The following is a 26,278-nucleotide window of genomic DNA, read 5'->3' on the forward strand; positions in this document are numbered from 1 at the left end:
GGGAGCCTTAACCCCTCAGTGGGTGGGCTGGGACAATTCCAGGCCTGCTTGCAGGCATTCCAGTTCAGGACACTGGGGAAAGGGGGGCTCTGGAGGTCTCAGGGCTGCTTGGAACAGGATTTCTGCACTGTTGGGAAAAGTCACCATGAGAGGGCTGAACCCAAACCTCACAGCAGTCACTCATCTGGTTCTGGAGAGGCTTCCCAGAACTCAGAGAGCACCCATGCACAGGCCCTCCAAGCTGGGCCAGGGTTCACTGGGGCAGGAGCATTTCCAGCTTGCAGTGTTATCCCTGTGCCCCTGCACAGGGCCACTGTTCGCAGATAAATCCCAAATAACTGTACCCACAGTGTGTCAGGGCACTGGCAGTGCGACCTGCTCCCACTGGTGCTAAAGGGCAGGTGGGCTCAGTGCCACAACTACATCCTGGACACCAGGGCGTGGGGCTGAGTGTCCATCCTGCCTCCCCCCAGGGTCAGTTCCTGTGTCTGGCCATCCGAGATGGGAAGCTGGTGCTTTACTACGACTTCAGCTCTGGCCTGGAGATGGCAAAACCCAGCAACTCCTCCTCCCTCACCATCAGCAGCACCACAAACAAAGCGGTAAGAGGGGACGGTGCCTGCCAGGCTTGCTGGGAGGGGGAGAGCTCCTCATCTGTGGTGGGGAGGCACAGGGACCCTTGTTTTTGGGGGGCAGGGGAAGAGCTGCAAGAAGTTCTTTGACTGGAGCCATAAACTAGACACCTTGTGCTGCCCTCAGTGATGGATATAATTGGCCCAAATTGATGGATCATTTCTCTCCTCTGTCTCCAGATCCAGATTTTCCTTCTCAAAATGAATAACAAGAAGCGCATCCTGGTGCGGCTGGAGCGCCTCACCATCTTCGTGGTGGAGCAGGAGAACTCCCTGGAGAACGCTGTCTCCTATTACCTGGGTGGTGTTCCCCCAGCTGTGCTGCCCCCCAGGTGAGTCCAGACCGTGGTGGGGTGGGATAGTCAGCATGTTTCCCTCCCTAGTCCCTGCTAGTAGCCCTGGCCCTTTCTCAGCCACATCCAGGGCTGTTGGGGCCCTGCTTAAGCTCTGGAGGAAGATTTTCTCTCCCTGTCCATCATCCTGAGCATTAGAGGATGGGACATCTCCATCTTTGGTGTGGGATGAGGTATCACCAAGTCCTCCTTTGCTGTGCTGGGTACTTTGGAGCAGCCTTGTACCTGAGGCACTGGAGATACCCATGACCATCACGGCTCCTTCCCAGACACTTTGTCTGAAGAGCTGCAGGGCCAGATCCTGCCCAGGGCTGGGTCCTGCCTGGGGCTGTCCTCATAACACTGCTTGCTTCTCCGGCAGCTTGAAAGCACTTTTCCCCACGGGTGGGCCCATCCGGGGCTGCATGAAGGGCTTGAAGGCTCTTGGCAAATACGTCGACCTGAAGCGCATGAGCACCGTCGGCGTGAGCTACGGCTGCACCTCGGACCTCCTGGTAAGCACAGGAGGCAGCCTGGCCAGCCATGCTGAGGAAAGGGTCTGTCAGGGAAGGGGAGCACGGGAGCCCCAGGACAGGCCCTATCTCCCCTCATTCACACAGACACAGGGATAAAACCCCCAGGTCCTCAGCGTGGAGGGGTCACGGTGAGGTGCTCTGTGTGGTTGGCCATAGGACCAGCCAGGTCCAGTGAGGACCACAGTGCCTCAGTCATCTCCCAGCACCCCAGCAGCGCCAGGGCCAGGCTCCCACCTTGCCTCCATGATATCCCTCACAGGTTGCCCGTTCAGTCAGTGTCCATGGCCACGGCTACCTGACCCTGGCTCTGAAGGACGTGCCGGGGCTGCGGGACTTCTACAGCGGCTTCAGCTTCCGGACAAGCCAGCGCGAGGGGCTGCTCTACCACCACACCACCCAGGTGGGCACCTGCAGGACCCCTGGGTATCCCAGCAGTGGGGCTGCTGGTGATGGTGCCGTTTCCCCTTGGGGGAATTTTGGTGGGGCCAGGGGGTGACTGCAGTGAGATCTGCACCCTGAGCTCCTGGGGGGCAGTGGGGAAATGGGCCCTTCCTTGGGCTGCTGAGCAGCAATGGGGTGATGCTTTCTGCAGGAGGGGACGTGCCAGGTGTCCCTCCAGAGGGGCCAGCTGGCCTTGAACCTGCTGGGAACCGAAGTCACCACTGGCAATGCCTATGCAGATGACAGGGCCCACTACGTGGCCTTCTACAGCGATGCCCGTGGGTACGTGTCCTGGTGTCCTGTGGGGGCTGGGGTGCCAATGGCCACAGGGACCTGCTGAGCCCCCACTGCTCATCCCTCCCCCAGGGTCCGGCTGTACGTGGATGACGAGCTGCAGGACACAGCGACAGGCCCCGGGCCCAGCCGGCGGCAGCGGCGCCAGGACGGGCGGCAGCTCTTCCGGCTCGGGGGTTCAGCAGATCCAGGTGCCCTCAGCAACCTCACCGGCTGCATCGGGAATGTCTTCGTCAAGCGGTGAGCAGCTCTGTGCCACTTCAGAGAGCAGGGCTCAGCCCTGTCCCACCTCCCCTCTGCTCTGAGTGACAAGGACCTCTTCTCCCCGAGTGTAGGGTGTCAGAGCCACAGATGGTGGTGGACCTTCAGCAGAACGTGGAGAGCATCAATGTCACCATGAGCTGTCTCTGGGGTGAACAGCCGCAGCAGCTCAGAGTGACTCCAAAGAAGGACAGGAGGAAACCCAAGGTACCAGCTGTTGCCAAAACTGCCCACATCCTCATCCTCCTCACATACCACTGCTGAGCACCTCTGCTGGAGCCTGCTCCCCTCACCCCATTCCTTGGTGTGCGTTGTGTAGGTGCCAGGCAAGCCTGCCCCAAAGGGTCGCCGCCACGACCAGGATGGGCTCTGCCAGCTGCACCCCCAGCCCCGCGCAGCCAAGGGCACCTTCCGCTTTGGGGGGGCCCCGAGCAGTCGCTGGGAGTTTGATGAGATCCCAGCCTCCTTTGGGTGGAGGTGAGCCTTGCCCCATGCCCACCCCACACAAGCTTGGCCCTGATGACCGTGGCTTGGAGAGCAGGTGTTGGAGAGCCGGGTGCTCCCATTACCCCCTGTCCCTGCAGGTCCCATTTCTCCCTGGAGGTGAAGCTGAACTCTTCCAGTGGGTTGCTGTTCTACGTGGCAGGTGAGAGGGGCTCCTTCATGGCTCTCTTTGTCTCCAACGGGCGCTTCGTCTTCCTGGTGGACGTGGGCAGGCGCCGGCTGCGGATCCGCAGCAGGGACAAGTACCGGGACCGGCGGTGGCACACGGTGAGCAGGGGTCGGGGCTCAGCGGGACCTCTTCAAACCATATCACTGCCCCCTGTACCAGGAGCCCCTGCAGGGGTTGGCTCACTACAGCCCTGCGCTGGTAATCGCTTCCTGATACCACATGGGACACCTGCAGTCCCATGGGAGCAAAGGAGAGAGCAAAACCACAGCCAGGGCTGGCTGAACCTCTGAGCTGTCACTGGGCACATCCCTGGGGCTCCTCCCAACCAGAAAGTTGCCAGTCCTGGCACTGACCTCTGGTCCTTGCAGGTCTTCTTCAGCAGAGACCAGAGCCGGGCCCAGCTGGTCATCGATGGGCTGCGAGCCCAGGATGCTGCAGTGGCCACCACAGGGCTCTTTGTGGCCCAGACCCCCTTGTATGTGGGAGGGGTCCCAGCTGGAAAAGCCAAGGCTCACATACCGGTAAGGGCTTGGTACTCCCATGGCATTGCCTTGTGCCTCCCAGGTTTTTCCCCCTCTGTGCTCAATCCAGTGACCTCTCTCCACAGGCTGCATTGGCCTTCAGCTTTGATGGCTGCCTGAGGAACCCACAGCTGGATGGGAGGCCCCTTGGTCCCCCCTCACGCACCTTTGGGGTGACACCCTGCTATGAGGGCACACTGGAGAGCGGGGTCTTCTTTGCTGTGGATGGCGGGTCCATCACCCTAGGTACCAACAGCAGCCTGGGCTGCCTCCCACAGCCCTGGGACTGGGTGGAACATATCCTGTGGGAATCCCCTTGTCCCTCTCCTCACCAGTGGCATTTCTCTTCCAGCTAATGCAGTGGTGACAGAGCAGGACTTGGAGGTGACACTGGAGGTGCGTCCCCGCAGCACCTCTGGCCTCATCTTCCACATCGGCACGAGGAGAAGCCACTATCTCCTGCTGTACATGGAGGAGACCAAGGTAGTGGGAGGGTGCCTTCCCCACAGGTTTTCAGAAGCAGTGTCCATCTTCTGCCTGTCCCACTCTGCTCACTGGGCTCTGCCGGGTTTGTCTCACTCAGGTCACTGTGAGAGCAAATGCTGGGGCTGACGAGTTCTCTGCGTCGGTGACATGCCCATCTCTCTGTGACGGGCAGTGGCACACCATCGCAGGTGAGGTGACAGCCACTGCTTGGCTCTGGGACCCTGCCCCACTCCTGCTTAGCCTACACCTCCTGGGGAAGCCCAGGGCCCTTCCTCGGGTATTTAAACCCCAGCCCCACCTGTATGCATTTAATTTGGGAGATTGTAGCTACCATTAAGTAATTTCTTAATTCATAAAAGTCCTTGCCTGATCTTAGTGCTGTCAGATCTGGTGGGCAGGAAAGACTGTTTTTCCAGGTCATGGAGCAGCCAGTGAGGACAAGGATGTCCCCGTGGGACTGGCTCCATCCAGGACTGTCATGTCCTGCTGAAAGTGGAAGCCCAACTTGCTTTGGTGTTGAGTGGGTCCAGGGGGCTCAAAGCCCACAGCTGGGAGGAGGGATTGCGGGATTCACACCTGTACAGCAAACTCAGCCATGAATGTAGCTGGTACTGAGCAAGTGCTGAGGTTTTGCATCAAGCTCTTTTTGGGGCTCGGGGTCAGTAGTTTTGCTCTGCTCCAGCACTGGACTGAGCCAGAGGGTGGAGATGGACTTGCTCCCTGGGTAAGGAAGCAACACTGACTGTTGGTTTTTTTTGAAGTTACCAAATGGAAAAACATAATCCAAATTGATGTGGACACAGAAGGCAACCACACAGTGGGACCCAGCCAGCGTCCTGCACCCAGCACAAGGGCGACCTTCTCCATGGGAGGGCTGCCAGGTGAGTTGGGAAAGGCGCGCTCCAGAACAAAATACCCCAAAGCCAAGTGAGATACTCTTCCTGGTGCAAAGAAGAGGTACTTAATCCCCTGCCCTGTTATGAGCCAGACTAATGCCTGCTTTTCCTTGTTCAATCTGCAGAGACAGACAAGGCCAGTACAGGGCTGCTGTTACCTCCCCTCCCTCATTACGTGGGCTGTGTAAGGAACCTGCTGATTAACCGGAGGCACGTGGACCTGCCGGGAGCCGGGACTACGAGGGGCTCCGTGGGCCTGAAGGGCTGCCCCATGCTGTAAGTGCCACATCCATGCCCAGCCTGAGTGACACAACGCTGCTCCAGGTCCCGGTGTCACCACTCGATGGCATCGACCGTGCTCAGACACACTTGAATTCCAGTGACTGCAGGCACAAGTCTGGGCCACACCAGAAGGGCCACGAATCCAAGGGGAAGGAGGGCAGGGGAGGACGGCTGGGGAGAAGGGGGCACTTTGGGGACATGTTTCACAGATAGAACCAACAAGTCGGAGTGGGATGTGGCGACAGGCAAGTCCTTCCCTGGTGGTGAAGCATCTGCAGCAGGACTTGTGCTGCCACGTGGCTCGTGGTGGGAGCGACTGCCCGTGACAGAGCGTGGGCTGGAGCACACGGCAGCGTGTCCTGGATCCTGTTCCCTTCACCCCACACTCACAATGCACATAGATTTAGTTCACAGAACACTCAAGGCTATTAATAAACTGTCACAGACTGTCTGCTGATAAAGGCTGCAGGCAGTTTCTGTTTTATCATAAATGCAATTAGGACAAACTGGATTAATTCTGTCAGTTTTGTGGTTTTATAAGCAAGGGCACATTTAACCTCCCCCCGCCAAGGGCAGTCTCAGCTCACCTGCCACGCTACACTAAGAGCTCTGCAAGGGGGAACTTGGACAAAATTCTGTTCACAGAATTAGCATCTTTTAATCAGAGTAATTTATAAAAATCAAAAGAAAAGAACAGAATATGCTGGGAGAACTGCTGAGGGAAAGCAGAAACACAACCACCACTGACTCTGCAGTTGCATTCAGCACTGGCAGTACAATGACTAAAGTCCTGTTGTGTGAAGCAAGAAACTATTGCTTGAAAGGGAAGAAATAGAAAGGTTACCTCCACATCTGGCCAGGTGTGCAAGGTGACACCTGGCCCTCACCCACCCTGGCTCCTGCTCGGCCTCCCTCACACCTGGTGTAGTGCAGCCTTCACTTGAAAACAGCTTTTTTTCCTCCCAAGACACCCAGTTCACTCGTGCACTTACACGTCATTTATATATTTGTGTGTGTATATATATATATCTGGCCACTTGGGGACAAAATCTTGCTTCTGAAATGGACTTGTAACTTATATCATTATATTGTGGGTTTTTTTTTTATGAGGGGTAAATATTGTAAAATGGGTTTTTAACATGTCCATCCTAAACAAATGTAATTATGACCTGTTTTTAAAGTTGTAGTATTAAAAGATGGTCTTTGTAAATCACTGGTACATACTTTGGAGTCAAATAAAGTTTTATGTTACTCTCTTTCACTTTACTGGGGAAGAGTAAGGATGAGGCTGATGAGCTGGAACAGGGATAATCAGCATCTCAGGAAGCAACACAATAGGGACTAGTGTACAGATTGGAAAGAACAGTATGGCAGATAAAGAAAATTCCTTTATTTGTAGATTTATAGAAGCATAATATGAAGTTAGTAATCCTACTGCAGTTGTTTAAGTTAGTATCTAGGAATATCTGTAAGGAAGAGCAAATAACTTAATCTAAACTCATATCTTCCTCTTCATCTTTCTTGTCCTTAGAGTCTCCTTCCTTTTGCTCTGACTTGACACTGTTCTGCATGGCTTTGGCAAAGGCTTCCACATCTAGAAATTAAACATACTGGTTACTGAACTTTGCATTTTCTGGGCCAGACATTATTGTCCACATGAGGTTAAGCTTCATTACTTGGAAAGCAAACAGGTGCTTTAGTATGACTTAGCAGGAAAAAAAATATTAAACACTTAATACACATCCAGATCTCTCTGACACAGCCAGCACTTTTTACACTTGAACTGTGCATGGGCAGCCTAAGACCAGAGTTCCTGCAGTAATGGAAGGGGTGCTAAAAGCTCATTAGGGAAAAGGGATGTCCCCTACCCCCCAGAGCTATGGGGCTGCGTTTGCTCTTTTCAGATGAATCAGTAAGGACTCCCACAAAAAGGCATTCCTGAACAAGGTGACTGTGACACCTCTAGAAAGAAAACAAGGCCAAGGCTGCTCAGCAAATCTCTGCAGAACTCCCAGTTCTCTGAATCTGTGTCTGACCTCACTGTGCCTGCTGGGGAACACCCGAAATACCCATCTTTTCCTTGTAAAAATCAGTGCAGAGTCAGCTTTGGACAGTCACATAGAAGCTGATCACACTCCACACTCAGTGGCCAAATAACCCCCAAAAAGCACCACCTCATCCTGTCCCCACCACCACCAGTACTTACCACCTTTATTTGCTGCATCTACTGCCTCTGCAGGTAACCCAAACTGGCTCATTAGTGGGCCCAGCTGTCCTGAAGCTAAGGCAGCACTGAACATGCTCAAAGCCTGTGAATCAGAGTCAACAGCATCAAAATAAAGTTTGCATCCTACAGCATCAGGTGGGTGCTGGGCAATAACCCCAGGAGGAGAGTGGTCCTGTCAGGGCACAGTGGCCACACGCCCGGCTTGGGAACAGATAATCAAATTATAATCAAATTATAATCAAATAATCGCCAATTAAACATCCCTCACTTCTGAGTCTTGGCTGCATGTAGGTTTGCTGCAGTTTCAACTAAAAACAGTAATTTAAGCCACCGAAATTTTGTAAATTGACAAATTTCAATCAATCTGTGTAAATAACTAGTTTACATTGGACTGTAACACACTAGCTTTAATCACACAGTGTCCTGGAATTAAGGACTGGTGTTTCAAGAGGAACAAGGGATGCAGTGCTGTAAACATGAGCATCTCTTCCCTTCAGTCACTTGAAATTACTTTTAAGGAGACTGCTCAAGCCACTCTTTGACAGGGAGTAATGAGTGTGCTGCTACCCCTGTCATTTGCCAGAGAGCATTTATAATAAAGAGAAAGGTAAAGCCCAACTCCAAAAGAAAAAGTAAAATCATTCCTATCTGCCTTTGGGTGACTGCAGGAAGGAAGAACCAGTGCTCCTTTAAACCATGTCCCTCCTCCTTTCTACTTCTACTGAGCAACTTCCCACTCTGAAAAATGTCAAGGAACCTGTAAAATCAGGAGCATGGTGCAGGAGGGAAGGAGAAGTGCACTTTCCTCCACAGTCAGGCATCTATCTACCTGCTGGAACTGAGGAGACGTCAGGGTGTTCTGGATCTCTTCTGCAGTCTGCGGCAGGGATTCCCCCGAGGGAAGGTAAGGCATCAATCGTTCCTGAACTTCAGCGTTGGCCAGGATGGGAGCCATTATCTCAGGAGTCAGAACAGCTGCCAGGTCCACTAGGAGAAAATAAAGGGTTGGCCATTAGACTATGCACAAAACCACGTGTTTTTGTCATGTAAATCAAATTATCGAGTCTGAGTATTAAAACATAGTTAGCACACTGCCAGCATCCTTTCTCCCTTTCTCAGCTTTGGAGTGAGAATAAGACTTCAAGCACCAAGAACAGCATCAAAATTTTAAAAAATTTAAAAAAAAAGAACCAAAAAAATGGTAAGAGACCTTTCAAACCAGTTTGGAACAGGACAGGACAGTAAAACAGCTCCATAGGATTCCTGGATCCAAAGCTGTCTGGCCAGAACACTGTTACCTTGCTGTCCTCCTGCTCCAGATGGCACATTCATAGTAGCTAAAATGTTCTGAAGGTCACTCAATTGAATGGGCTGGGTTGGGCTTGTGGCTGAGCTGGTTCCATTACCCGAGCTGGGAACGGGGCTGGGACTGGTCACGGAGGCAGCCGCAGGAACGGACGGGGCAGGCGTTACACGGGTGGAAGAAGTCGTGGAAGATGGAGTCACTGCAGCTGACTGGCTGCGAGAGCTGGGCAAGAGAATTGGGAGAATTAATCCCCTGCAAAAACCTCTTGTACCCTGAAAAGCTTCTTTTCAAGCCCTTAAGAGTATCAAAAGCCCCTACCCCACTTTAGAGAGGTAATAAGCAGCCCCAATTTCCACCGTATTCCCCATTCAATAGGCCAGGATTCCTCCCACAGAAGTGGCAGCTTCACGTGACAAACCCTCCCCAGAACCAGGGCAGACAGGTCTCCTACCTTGATGATGAACTGCTGGTCGGGGGTCCCCCACTCCCGAGCAGACTGGCCAGCCCAGGCCCCGTCAGCGCACCCAGCCCACCTTCCGTAAACACAAAACAAAAACATGTTTAGACATTTATTCCTTCAGGTTTTCTGCACCTCTCTGCTCTAGAGAGGTCGCTCTTGTACCTGAAAGGTTTTTAGTTGCTAAAATAGAGGAGGGGATGAAAGAGCCCAGTCTAAGGCCCCCCCACCCCCTTCTGTAAATTATCAGCTCTTGTTCTCTGATCTTGCATCCCTGAACATTTCCAAAATGACTCGATTTCTAGGTGTACACAAGGATGAAATTGCTTCAGTTTGTGCCATACATACATAATCATTGTAACACTGCCCTCTCCTCTTATCTACTATCCTGAAAATCCAACTTCTCTCCAAACTTTCAAGCCAAGGCCCTCAGCAGAAGATCCCAGAGGCACCTTTGAGTCAGTACCACTGTCTCCCCCACACACTGGAGTTTTGCAGCTTCAAACCTAACGCAGAGATGCAGCAGCAGAATCAGCTGAGCCCTTAAACACTTCCCAGGCCAAGTGAGGAAAACCCTGCACAGCAAGTGCTACCAGGGGAGCAGCCAGCAGGAAACCATCAGCCCTATGCCAAAGAAATCAGAATCAGCCTCCTCCATCACACATCCAACCAGCAAGGACTTATCGTGGCACTGAGAACCTCAGCTAACAAGATCCTGGGAAAGGCCTGGCTGCTGGGCCCCCCGGAGCTGTCAGGGACTCGACTGTCCCCCTGCAACTCCTCTGAGTCACATCAGCCAAACACTCCAATTCCCACACTCTTCCTATCAGCAGTTCCTTGCGCCACAACTGATTAGACACACATCCCTACAACAAGCACCTGCATCATCACCCACCTTGGGAGCTGCCTGCGAGCAGAGGACAGATAACAACAAGCAAACCTGTGGCCAACTGCAGCTGCAGACTCTGTGGGTCAGAGTGAGCCCCACCAGTCCCTCCTTCTACTGGACCCATCCCATGGAAACACGTCCCAACACTTCTGTCACCCATCCCAGAGCAGCAGGCACATCAGGTGATGGACCCCTGGCTGGACCACCTTGCTCTGCTCAGTTTGTCCTCACTAGGAAGTGACCCACGAGCAAGAGAGCTCCTTTGGAGCTCTGCAGAGCCCTGAGAGATGCAAACCAGATGTGAAGAAGACGACACTCCCAGGGGAAATGACCCCCAGGGATTCACCACAACCACAGTTTGCAGAGGCAAGCACATGGCTCTCCTTTGGTTTGTCAAGCTGGTTTATGGCTGGATGTAAAGGCAAAGGAACATGAGCTACTGAGAAAAAGTGGTGAGAAGAGAAAAAGTCTCAGGATTATGTAAAGCTCAAGAAGGAAGAACTTTTCCAAACACATCCTAAAAAGCCAGAATCTTCCAACACTAACATGAGATTTGCATCTGAACATCCTGCCAACGAAATTTGCATCTAAAGCTAAAAAGACACAAGCCAGATCCACAGAAATGGACTTCGGAGCTTAAGCACAGAACCTCAGTCACTGCCATCTGTGTGCCTTTGCCTACTTTCACTTGAGGGTCTGACCTCTCAGGAAACGCTCTTGGAGCTCGGTAGAACTGAGAACAGACCACAGCAGGGACTCCAACACATCCCTCGCCCCTCAGAAACCAGCACAGTGATTGAGCTCTCCCCAGGGTAGCCCAGGAGAGAAAGCCCTGACCTGAGCCTTGCCCCTCTGCCCAGGTGTGCTGTGGGCTGGGCAGGCTCCAAACCTTCCTCTTGAACTTTCTCTGCTTTGCACACAAATATTCACTGAATCAGAGACTAGCAACTCCACAGCCTGGTAACCAGGACATGCACCAGGAACAAACCCCTGGTTTTCAGCCCCTGCTCCAGTGAATATTTAGGAGGAAGAGGAGGAGTAGAAAAAAAGGAGGGGGAAAAAAAAGCAGAAAGATCAGTGCAGCAAGGAGTAGACCAAGGCTGCTTGCAGATCAAGCCCTGAGATGAGTGCTGTGTAGAATGAGGTACCCTTTCTTGCCCTGAGCTCATCTCTGAGGCAGGGCCTTGCCTTCTCACGCTATTGAGATCAATAGCGCTACTTGAAAATATTGTCAGGTAGGATTTAACCTGGCAGGAGAAAATACCATTTTGGCATAAAGATATTAAAGCATTTTACCAAGTCCTCCTAAGCCCGTTGGTCCGATCAGCTGCATGAGCTGGTTATGGCTCATGTTTCCAAGAAGGCTTTGCAAGCCACCCTCACCTAAAAACAAAAACATTCTGAAACACAACATATTCACATAGGTTTTTTTACACAGCACTCCAGCTCAAACAGCAGGAGATTAATTGGTATCACATTCTGTATGGAAAAACAGTTTCAAGTGTTTACTGATTCATGATCTTCATAAAAGATAAATGCAACTTGGCTTCATAAAGAGGTAAGACTCCAGAGAATCTACTGGAAACAAAAAGATTTCTCCTGGCAGTCTTAACTTTCAGCCTGCACCTATTTTAACAGCACAGTTTTTTCTGCTAAAAAGCACGTTTACGCTTCTGGTATTAACACTGTCCCCAACTCACCCTCCACAGCCATCAGGAAAGTCTTCCTAGGGAATTCTAAGTGCTTATTCTAGACATAAATTTTTTTTTAAAAAAAGGCCTCTGACATGAAGGAGCAGAGAATGGACTGTACCTCCTAGTGCTGAGAGCTCGTGGCCTCCGCTGGCATTGCCACCCAACGCCCCCGGCATGGGGGGATTGTTGAGATACTCGTTCACCTTACGGCAGTGCTCCTCATCCTTGTCTGTCTTCGGCTCCTGCAAGAGAGTTGCTCTTGGTACCAGTCAAACTGGGAGTATTTTGGTCCCAGATCTTTGCCACTGACTCCCCACAAACCTGCATCCAGAAGAAGAGTCGTTTTGATCCCGCCTTGAACTTCAATACATACACACGGCCCGTGGTGCACTGCGGGACCCTCTTGAACTCACAGTCGTCAGGAAAAATAATCAGATCCTGGAAAATGTGGCAGGAGGAACAAATGTTTGAGGAAATACACCAACATTCCTTTTTACCTCCCAAAGGCCTCTGCCCCCCTTCCCAAACCTTCTTCCATCTGCTCCTCAAAGCAGAGCGGCCGTGGAAGTGCAAGTCTGTCAGTGACATTCTCACCCTAATTTGTCCTGGAGGAGCTCTTTCAGCAATACCAGCAGAACAGAAGAAGACAGGCCATGACTTAACAAACACCTCAAGCTCGTACTCACATCCTCCACGTTGCCTGAAGTCCTGTCCTTCCAGCAGAAGTGAATGAGGGAATCATCAGTTTGCTGGATGTAAACAAGGCCTTTTCTCTTGTCTGGGGTCACAGTGCTGCCTTTCAGGGACATCTTCCCTGCTCGAAATTCCACCAGGTATTTGCTCGAGGAGCCACGGGAGCCTGGCACCAGGCTTGGAAATAATGCACCTGAAGACATCCTGGAAAGAGAGAGAGCAGCAGGTGTGATGAGAAACCTCCCATTCACTCTTCCTAGTATCGAATTTCAACCTTTATCAGGTGGGCTCCACAAAAGCAATCTGTCCTGCTGCCTGCAGAATTCCAGGGTGATCCAGCTGAGCTAAAGTAGAACTCTGGATGAAGCCAGGATGCTCCACAGACCTCCACTAATAAAGGTGAGCCTACGTGCTGAGGTACTAGAAAATGAAACCGCCGTCCCCTGACGCTTCCTTCTTCGGTTCGAATTACGGTTCAAAGCTCAGGGACGCGCAGGAAGCCCTGCTGTATGTTCAGACTGCGGCTCCAGCGTCCCAGCAGAGCCCCACAGGCCGCCCCGCGCCCGACTGACCCTCACGGTGCCCCCCTGGCTCTGCCCCCGCTCCCCCCCCCATGTCCCCACCGACCGACCGGGCGGCGATGTCGGGCCCGGGCGGCCCTGCGTGACTGTGCGGCCGTTCCCGGGCTCGCCCTGCGTTCCCAGCCCGGCCCGGCCCCGCCGCAGCCGGAGAGGAGCCGGGCCTGGGGTGGGGGCTCAGCCCGGCCTGGCCCCGGCGCCCCCCGCCCGGCCGGAGGCCGCGATCTCCTGCCAGACCGTCTCCAGGCCGCCACGCCGCCTCCCCCCCGGCGCCGCAGGCAGGAGACCCCCGGGGCGGCCCCACCGAGCGCGGGGCGCGGGGGGTCCCGGCGGTACCTGTTCCCTGTTCCCTGCTCCCCGTTCCCTGTTCCCTCCTCCTCCGCCGCCTCAGCTCTTCCTGCCCCGCGCGCCGGAACCCCGCCCACCGCGGGGCACGCGCCGCCGCGGCCCCGCGCGATTGGCCCGCGCCGCTGTCAATCACGTGAGGGGCAGGACAGAGCGCCCCTGCTGTGTCACGGAACATGGCGGCGCCCCCCCCCCCCCCCCCCATCCCTCTCATCCCCTCAACCAAGCACAGCCCGGGGCCGCCGCGTCTCCAAAACCACCTTTATTCCCGTCACACCCGTCAAGTGTTACAAAAATAAATCTTTCCATGGAGGAGCTCTCCTGCACATGCCCAAACTCTGGGTTGCCTCATAGCATTTCAGTGTTGCATCACTGACCCAAATCCCAGGTGTTTTCCAAGGAGCCAGCGGTGTTCCATGTGGGGCTCGGCCAACACTGGTGTATTCCCAGCGTCGCTGGGCGAAGAGTCTTGGGTTTGTTTTTTAAAAGCAGCTTTCAGCAAAAAATTTCCTGGGAAATCGTTTTTAATCAATAAACAAGAATAAACACTTTTAATTAGTTCTGTTCTCTCTGGGTGATTTAGGGTGGATGGTTCCTGTCCTTGTTAGTCCAGGTAACAATAACTACATAAATGCCAGATGTCTGAAAAGCTGCTCCCAATTTACAACAGGACGTTGCCCCGAAGATAAACACATAACTACAAAGTTAATTTTCACTTCTATTACATTTTTAATAGAAGTCCTCTCGCTCCCTGGCTCCAGCTCGGCCACGGCCACTCCGCTGTCACACCAGTGTGAGGTCCCAATGCTGGGAGCGCTGCCATGGCTCTTCCCACTGCCCCTTCCCTGTCCCCACACAGGTTTGCAACCCTGTCCTCGACACCCCATCACCCCACACACCACAGGGTGCTAAGGAACAGAGCCCACCACGGTCAGACACCTCCACCCAAGGCTGGAGGTGTCCCAAGTTCCCATTTAAATCATCTTCATCCAATAAACATCACGGTGAAATCTAAGTACAGCCCCAGTGCTGGCTTAGCAAAGCCAGAATCCTCCTGCCCCACCTGTACACGTCTCACACAAATCTCTGTCACCATCCAGAGGCCCAAAGGGTATTTATTAAGTATTTATTATAATTTCTTTCTAGCTGGTTTCTCTACGTAGCTGTATTAACATATACTAACACAGTTATCTTATATACAGTGTTTCATCAAGTTATAAAAGTGACATTCTTTCAAAAGGTGCAAAGTTATTAATGTTTCAACAGGTAAACTACTGAGGCGAGATCTGCATCGAAAATAAGACTTTTGGACTTTGAGAGCATCAGGAATGCCAGGGCTGGCCAAGCACAGCCGTGTCAGCAGCACAGGGAAAGGGTTCTGTAAGTGTTGTCAATGAAGAACAATAAATTAGAAGAATGGGTTTGGAACTAATCTGAAATTTTACTAAAAGCTTTACACTAAAGGAAGGGGAGAAGGGGGTGAAGATGTAACTAATGAAGTGTTTCTTACTTTGGAAATGTTCCCAGTTTCTTTTTATATCCCATGAAGATTCTCTACCGAAGTTTGGATTAAACACGTTGGTACAATTGTTTCATGCTTCCACATAATGACAAGGCTTTAGGTCTTTGAATTTAAATCATGGCTTAGACAAGAGGGATGCTAACCTGTACACCTCCTCTTAGAAACAGAACATCTCATTAGCAACTACTGTACAGTTTTTTTCCATTCAGGCAATTTCTATTTATATGCATTGTTTTAAAAACACTAATCCAGCATTAAACATACCATGTAGTTTAAGCAAGTTTTAAACTCCCATGAGATGTTAAATTGGTCTAATACATGAATCCTTTCAATCCTCACCTAACAAAGGGTTTCCTAACCTGCTTGCAGCAAGTTTGGAAAAGGATTAGAGTGCCTGGCACGGTCACTGAAGTTCAGTTTTTTATCAAAACTATTTTTATGCTGTTCCATGTGGCTCAGCAATGTCTTTTTAGAAGTGTCTATGCACTTACTAGAAACAAACATGACCCTGTTGCCTGCACTGTGACACCAACTCAGCTCCTAAGTCCTGAGGACCTGCATCAACGCAAACTTTGGCAACAGAATCATGTCCCCACAAGTATGGTTCAGATCAGGCCCTTCCTTACTGCCTTGAAGTTTTACAGCTTCTCTTATTTTTCCAATGAAGACAACAACTAAATTTCCCCCAAATTTAATTTAATCATTAGATGCACGATTTGATAGGAAAACGTTTCTCTATGAATATGTTTTCTTTTGCCTTTTAATCCTGTAGCTGGGAGAGACGCACTTCAAAAATCTATCCTCTGGATGAAACCACAGATGTTTTGGACATAAATCAGACCAGTTCTTTCTTGAACTCCTCATGTTGCTGGCACTTAACACCAGCAATGTCTAAATTACTATAAACTTCACAGCAGTGCAGCCGCTCTCCATGTTCACCTGGTTACTCAATTAAAAACTTTCATAAAAGAAGCAGCAACATTAGGACTAGTTTTAATTACTGGATCTAATTTTTCAAGCCTCTCTCCCTGCCTTACCCCCTGAAGTGTACCACTTGAAAGAAAATGAATGCATCAGTTCAGTAATTGATTATTTTCCAGTATTCTATGGCTTCGATGGTTTGATATGGAACCAAAAAATCCCACTTTTTGACGTCACGTGCTCACAGGAAACTTGTAATAGGTATAAACTCTGCCAAAGCTTTAAATTGATTCTGCTTTTTCACAACATACAAAACAGACATGACCTATTAATGAAAAACATGCAAACCAAAACTTCCCCAAAAATATGAACCTGTGTGGATATACATACGGAAGTGCTTCCAAAGGAAAGTTTAGCCTAGGAGCATACACAGTGCCAAAGCTGCCAAAGGTAGTGCAGAAGTTAAGCCTCCAAGTGGTAGCAAGCAATATATTGTACATTGTAACCACCTCGACATTCCTGCTATTGCTTCCGAAGCTTCTCCTATTTTTAAGAACAGCATTTGACTTCAGAGAAAAAGCACGTTTGGACTGCGCCCTTCCCTTCTCCTAAGGTATGCTTTATGGGATTCATCACAGGTACACAGTTTAATGCTCACAGTGTCCCAAAGTTGTGAAGACTGTTAACAGACAACTACAGTGTGAGAAGCTCAGGTTGGGTTTTGTTTCCATGAGTCTCTCAGTTATGGAATTGTTTGAGAGGGGGGGCCGGGAGCTCCCGTCCCCAGGGAGTGCTACATACGTACGGGGAGTATGACAGGACTGGGTTTGATCCTGTAGGTACCATATTGGCTTTTCATCCCTGCTCCGAGTTCCAAAAACTTCAGATTCTTCGCTATTGTACTAAGTAACAAGGATATTATCTCTATTTTATTTAAGTTACGTAGTATTCAAGGATGTTATGTGCTCTACCGGATACAGCGTATCCTCCTGACAGAGAAACTAGGGGAGAAGACGGAGAACCAAAGGTCCCTTTGAAAATTAGTGAAAACATGGTGATTTCATGGTGCAGCTTTACGGAATGAGCACAATGGTATTTAAATATTTGGCAATCCAACGTTAGTGATAATTAAATCATTGATTGTTGACTGATAGAATTTTTGTTAAAATTTACTTAGAAAAGCTGGTTTTTGCTGTCAACAAAACCACAGGAACTGGCTTGGAATGAAATCTAGTAACTAAATGTCCAGATGAGATGAGCAATTGGTTCTGTAATTTCAGTATATGTCTGGACAGTCTGAGAAATTTCTATCAAAATAGCCACCTGAGTACAGCCAATCTGAAGTCCCAGTGTATGGGTTAGTGCCTTGATGAAACCATCTGTAAAAGAAAAAAAAGAAAAAGAAAAAGGAGAGAAACAAGAAAACAAAAAAAGTAAACAGAGTGAACAGTTATTAACAGGGGAAAAAACTCAACTTTGCCTTTTTCACAAAACATTATAAAAACATAGTGGTATTTCTTATTAGAAAAAAATCTCAGGAAATTATTCAGGAAATACTCTGAACATGAAAAACAAGGCATTAAACTTCCTACACAATTATCACCACCTTGTAAAACATCTTTTTTTTTTTTTTTGCATAAAGTCAAGAAAGAGAATGAAATTAGTTTTAAAATTGCTGTCCTATTTTTAACAAAACTAACAATGATACTCTAGTTTATATAACATATATTAATTTACTTTAAAATAATGCCAAAACAGTTACACAATCGTTTTTGTAAATTCATCCAAAGAGGAAACAGTTTTGCTCTCCAGAGCTGTGCTCTGCACAGAACATCAGCAGCTGCTCATTTTTTAGCCACGTTGACTGAAAACAATTTTATGCTCTCTGGAAGAGACTTTCAAAGGCATTAACTGGAATTGGCCTGTAGCTGCTCCTCCAGGCTTTGGGAAGAAAATGTTTTCTCTTCAGAATTTCATGAAAGCACGGGAGCATCCCAAAGTTCTTGCCTTTGAAGGAAGCACCTGCAGGGACTGGCTGTGAGCACACACTTGACTGCACAGCACTGGCAGCTGCAAAAAGCAACTTGTGGGAGCAGCAGCCAAATCACACATCACTCCCTGATGCACTCTGTGACTGAGAAGTCACTTGAATATGCAATTCAAAAAGCACTTTTTCAAGTATCCAAGCCAAGAAATCCAAAAAGTGTGAAAATAAAAGGCCTTAGAGGGCCACAACATCTCACTTGACTGCCAAAAGCTGGACAGGAATTGGTTAAAGGAGAGATGAGACTTAACATTTTATTAATTCTAACAAAAATATGACCTCTGTAGTTTAAAAAAAAAAAAAAAAAACAACACAAAAACCCACCAAAAACCCCCAGCATTACCATACTAGTTAATTATGACAGGTTTCAGCATTTATCATGAGATAATTTGTCCAGAACAGAGTTATCAGCAATTTTGGCTTCCAGCTACATATTTAATTGTTGACCCAGCAATGCTTCAAGTGACACTACAAACTGTGCTGTCACGGAGGAAATCAAACACATGCTGTCCTGAAGAAAAACCATTCAAGCAGGATATACCCAACTATTCCAATCTTAAACAACTGTCCACCCTCCTGCCCCCTTACCGTGTGTGCCACTCCACCTCGTCCTTCGCACGCTCCTTGCGAGCAGCTCTTTGTTTCTCCTCTAGTCTCTCCTTCTCTTTGCTTGCCACATCTAGCCAACATTCCAAGAGAAATTGGTTACTTGGCAAAACAGGAGCAAAAATTAAGAAAACACAGAAAAGACTGCAGAGAAACGAAGTAGAGTTCATTTAAGCAAGATAGAGCATTTGCCGTACTCAGGTAACGAAAGCCTAAAACAGCCATTTCAGAAAAGCTGCTGCTACAAACTCAGAGTTGAAACTGAAATTTTGGTGTTTTATCTATCAGACACACTGCACTGAGACAGCAGGAAACAGTTCTGATTAGGAATAACAGAGAGAGTGATTTTTTTTCACTATTTGTCCATGTGTTTTCGCTGACAAACACCAGAACAACAGAGCACGTCTGCTCACCACATGTCTTTCCAGACAAACTCCAGAGCAAGTGAGTATGTTGAGCACGTCTGCCAGCCCCCCCCCCAAGCTAACAAACATGCAAAGACCCCATAACACAGGATAGCAGCCCTGGGATCCACCTGGGATGCATCTGCTCTCCCAGACTTTTCTGGGAGAGAACACACATTATACATTGTTCAAACGCATGTTCATTACACAGGATGAAAAAGAGTTAAGGCTGCTCTGGGAATGAGAAACTGAAGACAGTGTTTCCTGTATCAACCTCCCTTTGGTCATCCCTCTCAAAACTTATTAATGTGGAAATATTTCCTGCAGCAAACACATACCCATGTTCCCATTCTCCATATTTCTGATATCCGGACGTAGCCGACAGTCAGTGGGAGCCAATATTGCTTCCATGCCCTTTTCCAGCTCATTGAGACTCACAGCAAAACTGGTGAAATTGTACATCTTAAAAGCAAAATAAAGATAACATACAAGTTATTCTGGCAAAATGGCACTAGATTCCCTACACTCAATGAACACAACAGAACTTCCAAGGGGAACTGTTCCCTTGGATAAGTCGCTGGCAAGAGCAACGTACACGGTGATTGAAATGGTTACCTGTGATGAGTTTGGTGGCCTACAATTTATTCTCCAAAGCAATTTACTGCCTGGTATGAACTGCACCGTGTCTTGAATCTCTGGCATATCATCAGCTTCATCATTTTCAGATTTAATATCATCTTCACTCTGAAAGAGAGGTAACATTTGGCAGGGGAATAAAGGAACATTGGACAGTTTCATCCACTCCACAGTGGCTGTTGAAGAATCTGTTCAAATTTGAGATACTAAACACTCTCCTGTATTTCTGCCTCTCCCATCATGTTTGCTTCTCCTCACTCTGCACACTGTTCCTCTCACTTTTAATGTAATGTCTTGCTCCTGATATCCCTGAATAGTCTCCCACCCCTTAAGTACAACTTGAATGCCTCTTTAAAAAAAAAAAATCAATAATAGTAATAACAGTAAATTAATGTCTTTCAGAAGTGTTCTCTCCAGCTTCCCTTCTATTCTATGCCATAGCTTAATTTCACCTAACATGACTATTTGAGGTAGAAATGAGCCAGGAACTGCAATTTAAACCAGTGCAAGTTCCCACAATGGCCTTAAGAGTCACAAACAGGGCACACCTGCTTTTGGATATTGCTTCATCATTTACAAAAGATCTGAATGTGTGGTTAGAAAAAGATAAGCCCTTGTTTCGGTCCAATTTCCTATGATCCAGACTCTAATCACAATTGTCACTGCCAGTTTTCTCACTGTGAATACTGTGTACTTCAGTTTATGAATCCAGTGTCTTTCCTTCAAAGTTCCTTTGTTACCAGCTGCACTGCCATAATGCACATATAAAAATCCTAAGTTCAGAAGGCTGCTCTCAAAATCTGAGAGAATCTGACTGTTGCAGGACACAGACAGCTACACTGTGGAATTTTAGAGGATTTCTCCATGAGAACCCATTAAAAATCACGACAACCAGAAAGGAAGTTTGAGGCAATAACATCCTGGAGTGACAGTATCAGAGTTTTCCTCACTCCCACCCCCTTTTATTTCCTTTCTGCCTTCTCTGACATGGCTCATTTATTTTATTCAAAAATACCCTACTAAGTTAAACAGGGCCTGTTTTATACACTAGAAAACAGCTCCATATGGTTAAGAGTCTAATTTCAATCATTTGGTTTGAGTATTCATTATTTAAAAAGACACTTCTAGGCTACTTTCCATGTCAACATCTGGTTTACTGTTAGACAGTTCCCCATCTAAATATAGACACAACAGGAAGGAAGGAAAGAAAGAGTTGATTTTCTTAAGATGAACAGAACCTTATTATTTAAAAAAAAAGTCAAAATATAAACCTGTACCATGACAGAATCCAGAGCCAAAAGCAAGGCCTGTTGTTGCTCTAGATTCTTCTGATGTAAATACTTTTAAAGTTTGAGCCTCTTAACACTGATTGGCTTCTGTTCAACCTTTCGTTTTCATTGAGCAACCAGGGTCTGCAAGACCCTGTTGATATCAGGAAACCCAACAGTCCTTTGCTGCACCATTCAACATTTTCCATACAACACTGAGGCTTTTGAACTAATCACCTGACACTGCTTATAAGTGGGGGAAAAACCCAGCATGTTTCCAAACCTCTTTGTTGTCAAGGTTGTCTCTGTCACAAATTCTGATACACCAAAAAGTGTATCTGACTTTAAAAAAATATAATTTTTTTTTTTACTGCCCAAATCCTAGTATTTTTATCCCTGGAGTTGGCAGTAGAGCCACTTTCCTCACAGACTGACAGGACACCAGTCTGAGGGTTGATATTTGATGACTTCTCTCTGACAAATTTCCAGCAAACACCATTCCATGAGCTCTCTTCTATGCCAGCTACATCTGCACAGTGCCAAGTGCCTTTTCACAGCCTCCATCCAACCCCTACCAAATGACAGACAGTTTTTTAATCCTCCATTCACACCTGGCCATTTCCCTAAATAAGATGTTCTGTTTTCATTTCTGATATTTCACCTTACCAGCTTCTTCTTCTGCTCTCCACCTCTCTTCTCACTCTTTTTGTAAGTCTCATATGTGGTGGGATCAGTGCACCACAGGCACTCTGTCCACTTGCCATAGATCACACACAGCTTCTTTCTGCTGCAGAGAAAAGCAAAGGAGACTGAGCTCTTGCTTCTTATTGAGCCTTCCAAGCCAAGCCATGCAGATTCTGGTCTATATTAAACACCCAGTTTCTACTTTGCTGCATTTTATGTTTCTGTTTGCAGATTTCATAGAATCACAGAATGGGTGATTCCTAGAAATCAGATATTTGATAATGCAAAGAAAAGGATTCAGCTCATTCCAGTCTTTCAGGCAGAACACATCCTCATGAGAGTCACATGCTTTTGCCACTGTTAAATGAGAGTGGGTACATCAAAGCCAACAGTTTGCAGCAGAGACTCGGAGGCAGGAAACAGGTTTGGGTTAATTAAAACCTTCTAATAACCATATTCTCATTATTTTAAACTGAAGACTGGAATTATGACTGTGCAACAGTGAAATCAGTTGCAAATACTCTGTATTTTTCCTGGATACCTTTATTTCAAAAGACTTGACTGTAGAGTTTTTCTAATAATGCTTAAAATTATCACCCTTGGAATCAAGGGGGTTAGTGCTAAAACAGAACAAAAATGGGTTACAATCTTCACTGGTAACAACTTTACAGTCACATCAGTGTGGTCACTATGTCAGCAAAAGAAATGCCCCAGTGCCCAGAAACAGAGAGACCAAGAGGCTTTTATGACTTACTGTTTGTCCTGAATGTATCCCTCTACTCTGTGAAGCTCTTTCCCAAACAGTCCACATGGTTTAAAATTAAGGACACATTTATCTCCAGTACTGTAGAGGAAATAAGTACAAGCTTGAAGAAGCACGCCCCTAAATACATCAGCAAATTACCTTTTTTTACCTTATTTAGGTTTTTTTCATATAGTTACAGTTAGTTGGGGGCTAGTTATTTATTATTTTTCTTTAAGTATGGTTTATTATCTGACCAGGGCATTAAAAAAGGCACACAAATTTCAAAATTCAACACAACAAACAAAAAAGAAACAAATATGCACATGAAGACACCAGCCTGTGCTGTACCCCTAATTTAAGACATTCTCCATTATCAAAACTAAAAAAAAATGACAAATCATAATCAACATGATGGAGGTTTACTCCAAGACTCCAACAATTATTCCATTTAATTGTTCTGGAGTTAAATTTCAATTCTGTTCTCTGTCAACAGGGCTGAATTTGAATGGGTAACTCACAAAAGTAAAACCTTTGCAGCCCATAAGACATTTGGCCTTATGCCTTTTCATTAACACTACTGTGACAAGTAAGCCCAGTCCAAGGGATAGTTTGCATTTGTCAGAAATGGATTAAAACAAAACAAGCAAAAATAACCCCAAGACTTTGGAGCTACAAACCAAAGCTTCCCATGTCTTTGACAAAAGTCAAAACCATCTGCTTTGTAACACAACTGACCACACAGCAGTGCCCACGAGCCAACCCTCAGGTCCATGATTAGCATTACCTGTGATTTACAATTTCTACTGTCCCGTACTGTTCTAACCACAGTTTACCAATAATTACATTATGTACACAACAGGTTGGATTTGTCCATGTGTAAGCTTCATTGTGCCTGTAAGTAAAACAAAGAAAGAAATCAATTTCTTGAGTTTGAGATGGAATGCAAGCCTGTTTACAATTCTGTTCGTGGCAGGGCAAAATATTTAGCAGTCCTATGAACAGCCAGCACTTAACTTCAAAACAGAAAAGAAACAGACTCTTCTTTACAGGCCAACAATGTGTCGTATCCAAACATTAGTGCAAGTTAATAAAGTGATATTGCCTTTATTTTTCTCCCTTCTCACATAAGTCTCACAGTTGCTGTGCTTTGGATTACAAATTTCAGCCCAACACAAAGAGTAGCCCAGGAATTCATCTTTTTCACTTGCACTTTTAAAGTTGCAGGCAGGAGAACCAGACTGACAGCCTAACATCTAACAGTGTCTTCTATTCAATTGCTGCAACAACAGTAAACTGCAGTAGTGGTTTTCACAAATATGCCATAAGTTTCCTCGTTAGTAATTGAGGCCTGTTCAGTGCCACTGAAGGCAATTTTGGGGGTGTGAGTGGTTTTTTCTTTTTTTAGGTTGTTTTTTTTTAACACCAGTGGGAGAAAGAGCACTATTTCAAGCTTGACAAACATGACATTTAAAAATTGTGTTTACTACTCAATTCCATCCTTTCCCCAAAGATTTACTGAGAAGACGGAAAAGTCCTAGAATTGAAGAATTTTCCACTTGGTTTCACTTTTGTTTTAATGTTTTGTGAAAAGCTTTAAAGGTGAGTTAACAGATTCTAAATCCTTAAAAGACATTATCCTATAAATGGTAAAAAAATTAAACAACAGGATTCCCATTATTACTAGCAGAGTCAAAGCCATCTATTTTCACTCATTTTCTGTGCTGGTAAAAGAAATGCTGAAGTTACTTGCTTGGCAGACAATCCATCCTAGGAAAGCTTGCAAACTTTAATACAAAATAATACAGAGACAAGCAGTGTCATCTGTAACAAATGTCTTGTACTTCTATTTCCAGTAAGTATGGAGAGAACACTCCTATTTAATGTTTCCAACCTGTCATTTTCCAGTACAGAGAAGTAACAAATCATTGAAGTCTGACTATTTCCACAGCTCCTTTTCTTCTTTAGAACAATGACTACTCTTCAAGTGGGGAGAAAAATACCAGAACTCTTCAAATTCATCCTACCAGCCTTTAAGCACAGTTTTATTCCTGAACTACTTGACACCAAAAGCTGTACAGTATAAACCAAAACCCCACACAAGGTACTTGTGGCGAGGGCTGATAAATTGAAACACTTTTTGTGCTGGAGAAGTGCCTTGTAATTCCTGTTTTGAAAGCAGTCATGGTTAACATAAATGCACGATTTTATACTGACACAGTTTTGCCAAACAGCTCCTTGTTCACGCAGGCCTTGAGTAGTTCTCAGACTCCTCAAACCAACAGAATGGTCTGAATCACAACACTGAGAGGCTCAAAATCTGATTTCAACTTCTGCTGCTAACTTGAAGCAATTATTTAAAATAAACCCTTTAATTGTTTATATTCCAGTTTAAATCTGAGCCCTGTCATTTGATTAGGCTGAGGAAGAATTTTAATAGTCTTCTAAATAAAGGCTCTCAAGCAAATGTTATTTTGGTCACATCTGCATTCTGCACTAACATTCATAGTTATTTCTGCATTCAGAAGAAATTTCCTCTCATCACCAATTATATCCAAGACCAGTTCATATTTTTATAAACTTTGGAAGATTAGATGCCAACAGCTTGAAAATTAATCTGCTTCCAAAAGGAAGTACAGGAAAAGTCAATGCTTGCTATGGCAGGCAAGTTGAGTCTTTATTGAAACCAAATGTCTAGAAATTTCTTAAAACAACATTTCAAAACCCACTCAAAGTTAAGCCTCATGAAAGCTTTTATAAAAACACCTTGAAGTGCTCAACTGCAGAATACTTTTCCTGCAACTATTCCAGTGCATCCTCATGTCCCACTTGGGAAAGCTCCAGTCTTTGTGCCACCAGGGCACAAACCAGCTTATGGGAAGTCACTCATAATTCATGAGAGACAAGCCTGGGAGTAATTAAGAGAGGCATTCTTGATTTTAATAGGAAGTTGATCCTTCCCAGGAAGTGTTAAGGCAATCCTGACAAGTTTCTCATGTTCCCTTATCACAGAATTGTGAGATGTAGTTCTTTCCACACAAACGTTGACACAAACAACCAAAACCAAAAACAATATTAAGAATTGAGATGAGCTTGAACAGCCCAGTAACAGAACTTTATATCTACATTTCAATTTTATGTGTCTTCACAGAACCAGCTTTCAGTAGCATTCAATTTTTAAGAAATGCTTATTTTCACAGTGGAAAAACTGGGTTGAATTGCTACAGCTATGCAAGATTGATATAACTTAATAAAAAGCCAGAAATCAAGCAGTGAAAATTAACTTGGAAATCAATTCTTACAACCTCTTCAGCAAGAGGTTTTTAGCTAATCACCCTGAAGAGCCAACAGAATGATTATTACCCATCCTTTTATTCAAGTAAATGATAAGGAGATCAACATAAAAAAAAAAAAAAAGAGTTATTTACTTCTCATACTCACTTCAGAAGCTCCAAAGTAATTGTTCCCCGAGGCTCTGCTTCTATACTCTTTCCCCAGAATTTTAGTTTGGGATAGATTGATCCATGAAATATGAAGTCCTTATTGAGGCCTTCAGAATAAAATGCACTAATAGGTGGGTGGTGGCTGACTTGCTCAGATATAAACCTAAATCCTAAATCCTCCCTAGCAAAAACAAAAAAGACAATTAAACAGTAAGTATTTTGTTTTAATATTAGAAAAGACTGACTTGATACTTTAAAAAAATTTGCAGGATTTCAAAATAAACTGAAGGTAAGACTTCTCCTTTTCTAGTTTCATGACACATTTACAATTAATGAAATGAAAGGATTTGTACTCTGAACACTTTCTTTTTATACCTCAAACCAGCCTTCTATCCAGAAAGGCACCTGAACTAGTTTCACTGAAATAACTCATGAAAGTACAGAAACTCTTTGGGCAGCAGGAGA

At 46.6% G+C, this 26,278-nt stretch overlaps 3 protein-coding genes and 1 long non-coding RNA gene across 12 annotated transcripts in view; 1 reads left to right on the plus strand and 3 right to left on the minus strand.

The window, feature by feature from the left end:
- LAMA5 (laminin subunit alpha 5) overlaps positions 1–6,621 on the plus strand; it is an 88,841-nt gene extending 82,220 nt beyond the window's left edge. For all 3 annotated transcript variants that reach the window (XM_064674061.1, XM_064674063.1, XM_064674064.1), the window contains exons 66-80: positions 474–602; positions 813–964; positions 1,347–1,479; positions 1,760–1,900; positions 2,093–2,223; positions 2,308–2,475; positions 2,571–2,703; positions 2,816–2,973; positions 3,081–3,267; positions 3,538–3,690; positions 3,777–3,936; positions 4,043–4,173; positions 4,274–4,364; positions 4,938–5,057; positions 5,198–6,621. In XM_064674061.1, coding sequence (XP_064530131.1) covers positions 474–602; positions 813–964; positions 1,347–1,479; positions 1,760–1,900; positions 2,093–2,223; positions 2,308–2,475; positions 2,571–2,703; positions 2,816–2,973; positions 3,081–3,267; positions 3,538–3,690; positions 3,777–3,936; positions 4,043–4,173; positions 4,274–4,364; positions 4,938–5,057; positions 5,198–5,352 — 2,142 coding nt within the window. In that variant the 3' untranslated portion in view covers positions 5,353–6,621. The remainder of the gene's footprint in view (positions 1–473; positions 603–812; positions 965–1,346; positions 1,480–1,759; positions 1,901–2,092; positions 2,224–2,307; positions 2,476–2,570; positions 2,704–2,815; positions 2,974–3,080; positions 3,268–3,537; positions 3,691–3,776; positions 3,937–4,042; positions 4,174–4,273; positions 4,365–4,937; positions 5,058–5,197) is intronic.
- LOC135423623 (uncharacterized) lies at positions 472–1,350 on the minus strand. The gene is made up of 2 exons (XR_010434860.1): positions 1,134–1,350; positions 472–1,096 (listed from the first exon to the last, which is right to left on the minus strand). It is a non-coding gene; the product is annotated as an uncharacterized LOC135423623 (long non-coding RNA).
- A 103-nt stretch (positions 6,622–6,724) lies between the features above and the next one.
- ADRM1 (ADRM1 26S proteasome ubiquitin receptor) lies at positions 6,725–13,660 on the minus strand. 5 transcript variants are annotated; one of them, XM_064674071.1, is made up of 10 exons: positions 13,535–13,660; positions 12,614–12,824; positions 12,249–12,365; positions 12,046–12,169; positions 11,530–11,616; positions 9,339–9,420; positions 8,988–9,109; positions 8,411–8,568; positions 7,561–7,663; positions 6,725–6,948 (listed from the first exon to the last, which is right to left on the minus strand). In XM_064674071.1, the coding sequence occupies exons 2-10, from the start codon at positions 12,821–12,823 to the stop codon at positions 6,842–6,844; spliced, it is 1,110 nt and encodes a 369-aa protein (XP_064530141.1). In that variant the 5' UTR covers position 12,824; positions 13,535–13,660; the 3' UTR covers positions 6,725–6,841. The 5 variants fall into 5 exon arrangements, with proteins under 5 accessions (XP_064530141.1, XP_064530138.1, XP_064530139.1 ...); XM_064674068.1 differs by having other exon boundaries at positions 8,880–9,109; XM_064674069.1 differs by lacking the exon at positions 13,535–13,660 and adding an exon at positions 13,252–13,271 and having other exon boundaries at positions 8,880–9,109.
- A 995-nt stretch (positions 13,661–14,655) lies between these two features.
- Positions 14,656–26,278, minus strand: part of OSBPL2 (oxysterol binding protein like 2) — a 34,756-nt gene continuing 23,133 nt past the window's right edge. For all 3 annotated transcript variants that reach the window (XM_064674065.1, XM_064674067.1, XM_064674066.1), the window contains 8 exons: positions 25,812–25,994; positions 23,158–23,265; positions 22,383–22,472; positions 21,611–21,731; positions 19,656–19,784; positions 19,379–19,502; positions 18,619–18,709; positions 14,656–17,365 (listed from right to left, as the gene is read on the minus strand). In XM_064674065.1, coding sequence (XP_064530135.1) covers positions 17,263–17,365; positions 18,619–18,709; positions 19,379–19,502; positions 19,656–19,784; positions 21,611–21,731; positions 22,383–22,472; positions 23,158–23,265; positions 25,812–25,994 — 949 coding nt within the window. In that variant the 3' untranslated portion in view covers positions 14,656–17,262. The remainder of the gene's footprint in view (positions 17,366–18,618; positions 18,710–19,378; positions 19,503–19,655; positions 19,785–21,610; positions 21,732–22,382; positions 22,473–23,157; positions 23,266–25,811; positions 25,995–26,278) is intronic.

The sequence above is a fragment of the Pseudopipra pipra genome, chromosome 17, assembly GCF_036250125.1.
Source record: "Pseudopipra pipra isolate bDixPip1 chromosome 17, bDixPip1.hap1, whole genome shotgun sequence".
NCBI classification, from domain to species: domain Eukaryota; kingdom Metazoa; phylum Chordata; class Aves; order Passeriformes; family Pipridae; genus Pseudopipra; species Pseudopipra pipra.